At 37.3% G+C, this 10,314-nt stretch overlaps 2 protein-coding genes across 2 annotated transcripts in view; both read right to left on the bottom strand.

The window, feature by feature from the left end:
- Positions 1–916, bottom strand: part of trnau1apa (tRNA selenocysteine 1 associated protein 1a) — a 4,650-nt gene extending 3,734 nt beyond the window's left edge. The window contains exons 1-2 of the mRNA XM_016487585.1: positions 602–916; positions 375–472 (exon numbers count right to left, since the gene is read on the bottom strand). Of these exons, the coding sequence (XP_016343071.1) occupies positions 375–472; positions 602–625 (122 nt within the window). The 5' untranslated portion in view covers positions 626–916. The remainder of the gene's footprint in view (positions 1–374; positions 473–601) is intronic.
- A 6,345-nt stretch (positions 917–7,261) lies between these two features.
- The window catches only part of LOC107689536 (SH3 domain-binding glutamic acid-rich-like protein 3), a 6,032-nt gene continuing 2,979 nt past the window's right edge, over positions 7,262–10,314 (bottom strand). Inside the window, exon 3 of the mRNA XM_016487552.1 lies at positions 7,262–9,159. Within this exon, the coding sequence (XP_016343038.1) occupies positions 9,094–9,159 (66 nt within the window). The 3' untranslated portion in view covers positions 7,262–9,093. The remainder of the gene's footprint in view (positions 9,160–10,314) is intronic.

Here is a 10,314-nt window from a genome sequence, read left to right on the forward strand (position 1 = left end):
AAGACAGACGGACAGACAGATAGATGATAGAGTAGACAGACAGACAGACAGACGGACAGACAGATAGATGATAGAGTAGACAGACAGAGAGATAGATGATAGAGTAGACAGACAGATAGATGATAGACAGACAGACAGACAGACAGACAGACAGATAGATGATAGACAGACAGACAGACAGACAGACAGACAGATAGATGATAGACAGACAGACAGACAGATAGATGATAGAGTAGACAGACAGAGAGATAGATGATAGAGTAGACAGACAGATAGATGATAGACAGACAGATAGATGATAGAGTAGGTAGACAGACAGATAGATGATAGAGTAGACAGACAGAGAGATAGATGATAGACAGACAGATAGATACCCGGTTATTTTGTCTCGGATCAGTCTGACTCTCATCACTGTTTCTCCCATATGAGCAAAAGCTCTGGAGATGAACTCTTCATCCATGTAGGGCTCCAGCTACACATACAACACACACATCACAAACATCCAGCCTGTTACTGTTGATGCCTCGTTCTGGTTTATCTGTACAAAATGTAAGCAAGCCCAAGAACAGGCATAAATACAGATGCTATCTGCCGAACTCACGTTGCCCATCCAGAGGCTGTTCATTTTGCGTTCGCACGATTTTTGGGTTCATTCGAGATTTTTGCTGTTTCTTTATAAATTTTTTGTAGAATGTGTTTACATTGCCGTCGAACTATTAATTTATTTTTTTTCCAAACCGGCGCTTCTTTTTGATTTTTTTTAAGTTGAGAGACTCACAGCACGTGCAAGTGTTTATAAAAAGTCATGTGTTCCCACAGCGCCATCTAGAGGCGAGAACCAGAACTGACCCGGCATCAGCATGGTTTGATGTGCAATGCCATTTTTCTATATATATGATTGAAATATTAAGTCTGGATCTTGAGGGACGTTACCTGCTATGAGGGGCCGTACAAGCCATAATTCATTCTGACACTCTCACACACTTACATTCTCCTCTCACACACATGCATTTCTACTCTCTCTCTCACACACATACATTCTCCTTTCACATACACACATTTCTACTTTCACACACATACATTCTCCTTTCACATACATACATTTCTGCTTTCACACACATACATTCTCCTTTCACATACATACATTTCTGCTTTCACACACATACATTCTCCTTTCACATACACACATTTCTCCCTTTTTTTGGTATCCATTACTTCCTGTTTAAGCAGGAAGTCACTCTCAGACCAGGAAATACATGTGCAAGACTTGCTCAGCTCTTCCTCACAATTTTACAATGATGCTATTCAAAGTCATCCTGTTTTCTCAAAGTTTTTAATTTGAAAATATCATTATGTAACCTACGTATTCTACAGATCTGTGTACAAGTGTTATGATACTGATGTTGATCGTATTGACAGGGCTCAACGCTAAGGACATTTTCTACTGGCCCGGTTTGGCCAGTGGTTTAAATGTTTTACTTGCCCTGGCAACATTTTCACAGGCCTTGCCACAATCAATCAATCAATACTAACTCTATTCCAGTTAAGGATGCACTGATCAGGATTTTTCATGACCAATTCCAATTGCCGATTTTTTATTTTATTTACAATCAAATGAGCCGATTCCCATTCTCTTTGCCAATTTATTTTGTTTTTATTACTTTTTTTTTTTTTTTTTTTACATTTATTAAATGTTTTTTTTGCTCTGTTATGTATTTAACGAAGGTAAAAGGAAAAAGAAAATGCCATCGAAACTTTTCTGAAGACAGTCAGTTCCCCTGAGAAATATATCCATATTAACCCCCACCCTAATTCCATAATTATGGTTTTCTTTCAGTATTTCGAGCATCGCAAACAATGAATTTGTTGTCTGGTACAGTATTTTCTCTGCTTGCGCGACTATTCTCTCCTCTTTGTGTCCATCTTCAGTGCATCTGTCTTACAGATAATATATCATGATGATCACTACGTTTGTGTTACCAAATTGCATCCTGTCAGGAATAACCTGCCCGCGTGCCGGTGTGCTGAAATGTGCACCCTGCCAGATTATGCACCCCCTAGTATTGGTAGGTTTAGGAGTAGGTGTGGGGGTGGGGTTGGGATTAGGCAGTCAGGTAAGCGACTTCAATGAGGGGGTGCATAATCTGGCAGGGGTGCAGAATTCGGCACAACACCGGCACTGTCCTCATCTACCTCAGCTATGCTGATCAGGACCTGTCCCCGTGACCCTGATCGCGCCTGACCTGCCTTCCGTTTCCATTATACTCTCTCTCACACATACATACATTCTTCTCTTACATACACATATTTTCTTCAGACATACATACATTCTATATGTATGTATGTGAAAGGAGAATGTAAGTGTGTGAGAGTGCCAGAATGAATTATGGCTTGTACGGCCCCTCATAACCTGCTCTTCCTCTCAACCATATCTTACCTTCCATATCAACCATATCAACCTTATCTGTGTCACCGAAAGCCTTAAATAAATAGGAATTGTGGTGATGAAGTTTACATGAACTCTGTATTTTTAACACCTATGTGTGACTGCAGCTGGGTCTGAGACACTGCTTTCATTCCTGAACATGTCAGATCCATGGAGTCACCACTGGACATTCGCCCCAAAGCTTGAGGATATTGTTCCACGTCTTTTGTGATGAATGTGTTGATCTGAGTAACTTATTCAGGACGCTTACACTCACCTCAACAGGGACCTAAACAAACCCTTTGGACAGAGCCCCTTCTCAATCTAATCAGCGGATTGATGGCCATTTCAGTAGCTATACAAACACCTTTGCTGTCTTGTGTAATTGTGCTAGAGGGCGCTCTTGAGAAAACAGAAAGGTAGAGCGGTTGAGATAGTCATGGTTAAATGAGTTCATATATGAGTTATATTAGGAGTTATGTTAAATCTACCTACCTCATCATTACTATCTATGATCCCCGAGGGTGACTGCTTACCCTGCTACTACTAAACACAACATGCTCCTTTTTTCCCCTCTGTGAATCAACCCACTCTCAACTTCACTCAGATTCAAGCTTTATTGGCATGGAAATACCAAGGCTTTACATTGACAATGCATTGGTGACAAATTACAGACACATTTATACAGAATAAAAAATAAAAAACATTCAATAAAATGACACTAAGAAAGAAAAAAGTAAATCATGATTTGTTTTATAACCATGCACAGTTATTTGTTTTGTTCTACATGCATGTTCACAGCGTTGATCTTACTGAATGGTTTGAGTCTGTACAAGATCAGAAGGTTTCTTAGGGTCGTAGGGTCAATCACTGCAGTGCTCAGGTATTTTGACAATTCATATTCTCTGATTAAGGACAGATAACTTTCAAATTTCTTTGTTGAGCTTTTGCTTCTGTCCAGTCTTTCTGTGTTTTAATAATTAGTTTTGGCCTATCTGGGGTTTAGATGGACATTTTGGATTACCAGCTGGCTGAGGGTCCGCTCCTGGTATCTGAGGGCTTTGTGATGCAGGGTCTCAGTAATGCTGCTTTTTAGGTGGGCATGGGATATAATGAATATAATGTCTCTCTTTTTTATTTATGTATTTTAACACAGTCCTACTGGATACAGTCCTAATTCTGCTCTGCAGGCATTATTTGGAGTTTTTTATTGCACTCGTAGCATATTTTTGCAGAGCTCTGCATGGAGAGGATCCACTGAGTGTTAGTCCCATTTAGTGAACTTATGTAAGTTTGTAAGTGATCCCTGACCTCACATCCACAGAGCAGATGGGTGAGGTGGTGATCCCGTATGAATTCATACAATGTGGGACAGACAAAAGGTATGATTTTTAGAAGAAAAAACAAAACTAAGCACCAAGCATAAATTATAATCAGATTTTCTTGCATTCTCCCTCATTTTAAATGAATCTTTGCTGTTTGCAAAGCCAATTTTAACCCAAATTTGCGAAAACTTTGCACACATTTGTTTGACAGTTAATGCTGGACCCTGTCTGCAGCCGCTACTACATGCTGATACTTTGGGCTTCAAATAGTAGATGGGGGCTCACATAGTGGGATTCCCCTTTAAAATATTATTTACCTGGTATTACTTACCTGGCGAGTTACTTATTCAAATTAACATTCAAAGAAATAAATATAAACTGGTAAAACATTTTGTGTTTATTTTCACATTTTTTACATTTATTTTGTGTTTGTATATGGAGGAATTACACCAGTGATTTATGGAGTGGTCCTTACAGGATCTCTGTAATCTCCCATGACAGAACCCTCTTGTGGGGTGGGCTTGACAGAGAGCTCAGGGGGGCTCTTGGTAACTCTATTATTAATAATATGATTGGTGCAGTACTTAACTAACTTAACTAAAACTCAATGAACTATTTACTACACACATCCCTAGATAAGTGCGCTAAAACTACCGCCTCAAGCCAAGGCGCCAACGCAAACAAGGTCTGCCAGCTCTACAAGATGCTAAGGCTGGAGGGATGGAGGGGCAAGAAAGAAAAGTAATTGCAAGAATGTCTTAAAGAAGTGAAGGTAAATGCAGTGGTTTTATTGTGTTCACTTATTTACCCAACGGCTCTTACAAACATGTTTAATGATATTTGAGATTTTATTTTGGATGTCAGAATCAACCATTATTTAATACAATTTTAGTGTTTGAAACCAACATATAAAACCACTGCTAAAGAAAACAGTCATTTGTGTAACTGAACTGATTCAAATGTGATGTTTCCAACAGTCTTCAGGACTGTGTAATCATATTTCAGGCTTGGATTTCCCTATTGCGTATTCTCTCTTTTTTTACTAATTTAAACTTTTCTCACTGGTCATTATATGATTATTTCATTCAACTGAAGTGGATGGTGGAAAGTGGTTGTTTTTCTCACAGTCACATGAGGGTGCAAGACATCGCTGTCATCTTCAAAAAAAAGTGCTTTCCTAACCAACCTTTCAGAAAAAAAACGTCAGTACTTGACAGTATAAGCTGGTTCTTTGGATCAAAACACACTGGAAATGTACATGTATTTCATTTTTCTAATGTTAAACATAATAATAAAGAGCCTGTAAAATTCGACTTTAAAGGGATAGTTCACCTAAAAATGAAAATTCAGTCATTAATTACTCACCCTCATGTCGCATCAAACCCGTAAGACCTCCGTTCATCTTCTGAACACAATTTAAGATATTTTTGATGGAATCTGAGAGCTGTCTGACCCTCCCATAGACAGCAACACAACTGAAATGTTCCCAAGTCCAGAGACGTAGCAAGGAGATCTGTAAAATAATCCATGTGACATCAGTTGTTCAACCGCAATTATACGAAGCTACGAGAATACTTTTTGTGTGCAAAAGAAAAAAAAATAACGACTTTATTCAACAGTCTCCTCCGCATCACCCTGTAGCGCCATTTTGGAGAATATGCGCTGGACGTAAACAGCGTATGCTGTTCTGTGTCAGCTGCGTCACGCCGGATCTGTTTACTACATTGTTGTGATTTGATCTGAACGGAAACAGTGTATCCGTGTGATGCAGCTGACACAGAACAGCATACGCTGTTTACATCCAGCGCATATTCTCCAAAATGGCGCTACAGTGACGCGGAGGAGACGAATTGTTGAATAAAGTCGTTTTTTTTTTCTTTCTTTTGCGCACAAAAAGTATTCTCGTAGCTTCGTATAATTGCGGTTGAACCACTGATGTCACATGGATTATTTTACAGATCTCCTTGCTACGTCTCTGGACTTGGGAACATTTCAGTTGTGTTGCTGTCTATGGGAGGGTCAGACAGCTCTCAGATTATATATTATATACACAAATATTATATAAAAATATTTGTGTTCCGAAGATGAACGAAGGTCTTACGGGTTTGGAACAACACGAGGGTGAGTAATTAATGACAGAATTTTCATTTTTGGGTGAACTAACCCTTTCAATTTTAAGCGGTAAAGCAAAATAATGCAACTTTTAAGTTAGCCTATTCAGTTGCTTCAGAAAGTAACATGGCAGTGAAAAGCAATTCAGTTTTGGCTATAATAAACTGAAAGTACAAATGCTGTTTAACTTGCATTTTTATACTGATAGAAAAAGGAACTGTAAATAAGAAATGAATAATAATTTAAAAATGATACAGAAGACAAATCAGATATTGTAAGCCTGCAAATTCAACCTGTTCCTGAACATATACTGAAATTCAAGTAATAGCTTGCTCAATTTGAGACGTTTTCATACTTTCTTACAAATTTTACATCAAACATACGTTTAATCTCCACAAGCATGTGTAATTAACAGGCGAGTGAATCTAATCTAATTCTTATGGCCTGTTTCAGGCTACTTAATGTTGGTCAGTGTGCAGAGCTGATAGTGGGGATGAATAATTAACTACAGCTCCCTGATCATGTGTCCGTATCCACCCTTCAGGTTTAGGTCCAAAGATTATATGCAAAGTATGAGCAAATAATGCAGCAATCACACCAGTTAAACCACTGAGCACTGCTGGTGTCTTCACTATCATTAGTTTACAATGATTCAAAAATGTTCTTATTTTATTAGTGGCTTAGAAATAGTTGGTAATAAATGCCCTTATCATGCATTCATCTGCATTGTATGATCTGATGAAAGACACATTTATTATACATTATAATACGTATCTATTCGTTTTTACATCTTTAGAAAGTATAACGCATCAAAACAAATGACAACCAGTTTCAGATGTGGCAAAGAATCTGCAAATGCTAAAATGCATTTTAACTTAGGTTACCATTATTCCTGACATGCATTCATCTGCATTGTATGATCTGATGAAAGACTGTAACCACATTTATTATACATTATAATACGTATCTATTCGTTTTTACATCTTTAGAAATTATAACGCATCAAAACAAATGACAACCAGTTTCAGATGTGGCAAAGAATCTGCAAATGCTAAAATGCATTTTAACTTAGGTTACCATTATTCCTGAAAAGATTTAATGCATTAAAATATCTTATATTACATTGAATTTGTACAAATGTTTAAAACTGTAAAAACCCCCAAAACTGCCTTTTTCCAGGTTTTTCCAGACTTTTGGTCTCCCATTTGTTCCCATTTTAATCATGAAATCTGTGTTGGGCTAGTTAACATGAAGTTAATCTGAATTGCATTTAACACTCACCTAAGCCCAGTTCATTTGATTATCAAGAATATGTTGCTAATTATGAAAAATGCTTGGATAAAGGTATCTATGTAAACATATGCCAGCAATATCAACAACAAAAAAAAAATGTTGAAAATTTTTTTTGCACTTTTTATTTGACCCATACACCACAATTTCACCATCTTCTTGGAAGATAACAGCATTTCTTTCCCTAATTATCATTATTTTATTTTGGCCAAAAATGGCGTTGATCCAAAAGCAAACCAGTACAGCACAAAGAGACCACAAGAAACCGTTACAAACAATAACGACAGAGGAAGATTCACAATCATTTCATGAGCCAGCTGTCTGTGCGTGTCTCAACTTTGACCGCAGAGAACAATAGTGGCATATACTGCAAAAAAGACAAACCGAGAGCAGCAGACATTACCGATGCCAGATGAAATAAATTGGATGTAGGACCGCGACTCAAGATTGTAAGACTGTGCCAAGTATACAGTATAAATTAAGTACCAATATGATCAACATGACATGCTAGAGGATAACCTGCTGGAAATGTCAATGCTACAACCTCCAGTGAGCTCAATTTGACACTTGATGGAACAGCATGCACATGTGAACTATGCCGTATGGAGGGATTCGGCTACTAGATGATGTATTTCGTGGTTGCAGCTGAAGTACTGAGCTAATTAAGAGCTCGGGGAAGGTTTGCACTGCTGATCACAGAAACACCAACACTTAGTGCATTACCAATGAGATGAAATTCTGCGGTATAACAGGAATGTGTTGGAGAATATTGCCCATTCACTGGGTTAAGCAGTTGAGCAGATCTCTCTCATTATTCTGCTATTAAATGAATGGTTGAACCTGTCAAGAATGTGTCCGGATCATGCTTCATTCTAAAATTCAAAGAAGGAAATAAGAAATTCTATTTTGCAAAATGATGCTGTTTTTGTCACATTTTGAAATTATCTTCATGACAATTTTGCAGAATTATCATTATAGCAATGCATATAGCACTATAGCAAAAATGTAAAGCATTTATATGTAATAGTAATATATATATATATATTTATTAGAGGTTGTGTTTAACTGTCATGAAAGAAATATCACAATGCAAAAAAAAAAAGGTTTCATGTTCTTTATGCAAAATATGATTTCTTATTTTGGTAAAACATGACCAAATCATTGTGAGATTCAGCTTATAATGGATTTTCAGACTTTGGAATAAGGAGGATAGAGCAAAAATGCTTGTATGGAAATCACATTCGTACAGACATTTATTGGCACAGTTTAACGAAATGGAACGTTTTTCAATCCCTGAAATTGGGAATGTTAAATGGAAACCTGTCTCGGAGAGCAAAACCTGTGGCTTCAACTCTGCCAAAGCATACGATACAAAGCATCCAATGCAGCTGGTTCACATCATGCTGGAAATTAGGGCCTGTGTTTTTAAGGTACCAACACATAAATTTCAGCCCATAGAGAGTTAGCCATTTCTAAATTATTTATCAGTACTAAAGGCGGGAATATATGAAGGCCATCTACACAAATTGGCAATCTGATTCAACTACTGGACTCAAAATTATTCTCGTATTTCTTGGATTGTGGATTAGTTCAATCTGGAATAAACATAGTGTTGCTGACCTAATTACTACACATCCAAGCGCTCTGATCCAAACAAGATTAAGACAATTTAGTGGCGTTTAAGCATCGGAACCAAAGAGGACTCAAGAGGGGAAATAAACAAGATCATCAAAACAAAAGCATGAAGGAATGAACGAGTGACCGGGTCTCCGTTTGAGGGTAAATATGGTGGTACAGAGCGAGTGTGTGCTTTTCTGTTGATTGTTTTTGGCATGTGGCATGGCATTGAGACACTGAAGGGGGACAGGCAGGCCTCCCTTTGGGAATGTGGACATGGACCCGGGGAGGGAAGAGGATGATGGTTGCTACCAGGTTTGGCTCTCATGCAATCTTCAGAAACTGTTCCACTGTGTCTGCCTCCACCGCCTCAGAAAACATATCGTAGTTCTGAATAACAGAAAAACACACACCGTATGAGTTTCAGTATATCTATGCAGGCCTGAAACTAAATTCATCTGATAAAAAAAATAAAATAAAAAGGGAAAAAAAATACTGTAGGCTTGCTATTGAATAACTTAATTTGTACACAAGAAATAAATTATACTTAAAGGAAAAATTAAAATTCATTATTTAGCAAGAATGTTGGCAACCAAGCAGTTCTGATTCCCATTGACTTGCATAGTATTTTTGTCCCCGTACTATGGAAGTCAATTGGAACCAGAACTGTTTGGTTACCAACATTCTTCAAAATATCTTCTTTAAAGTTCCACAGAAGAAAGAAAGTCATACAGGTTTGGAACGACATGAGGGTGAGCAAATGATGACAGAATTTCCATTTTTGGGTAAACTTTCCCTTTAACAAAAGCGCTTAATTCAAAACACTCATGACGATACAAACCTGTATGAATTTTTCTTTCTGTGGAACAAAAAAAAAATGGAAGTCAATGGGAACCGAACTATTTCGACATCAACATTCTTCAAAATATCTTCTTTTGTGTGCAGCAGAAGAAATAATGGTGAAGAAACGATACACAGAACATGAGTATTTAACTGGTGAGTAAATAATGACAGAAATTTGACCGAATGACATTTTTGCGTGGACTACCCCTTTAAACACACTCTATTATAAAGACAACATTAAAGAAAAAGTTTATCTAAAAAAAATTTAATTCATTATTCTGACATTATTCACTGAAAATGTAATGCTTCACTGTTGTTGTGAAGTTCAATTCACATTTATGTTCACTTGAAGGCAAGAATTTCAGTCAATAATGAATTAAATTTTAGTCTGTTAGTCCCACAAACCATCATATGTTTTGAAAGTCTAGTATGGATTAATTTTGTGGTACTTTTTTTGTTGTTGTTAGTTTGTTTTGGGACAGTTCCCATTTACTTTTATAACATGGGACAAAATTGAAAAGGGTATTGTTCAAATATGCACTTCAGTTCCACAGAAGAAAGTAAGTCATGAGGGACTGTAATGACATGAGGGTGAATTTTCACTTTTTAGGGAACTATTGCTTTAAAGTTTTAAATTTAAAGGGATAGTTCACCCAAAAATGAAAATGTGATGTTTATCTGCTTACCCCCAGGGCATCCAAG

This window comes from Sinocyclocheilus anshuiensis, unplaced genomic scaffold, assembly GCF_001515605.1.
Source record: "Sinocyclocheilus anshuiensis isolate Anshui unplaced genomic scaffold, SAMN03320099.WGS_v1.1 scaffold369, whole genome shotgun sequence".
Lineage (NCBI taxonomy): Eukaryota > Metazoa > Chordata > Actinopteri > Cypriniformes > Cyprinidae > Sinocyclocheilus > Sinocyclocheilus anshuiensis.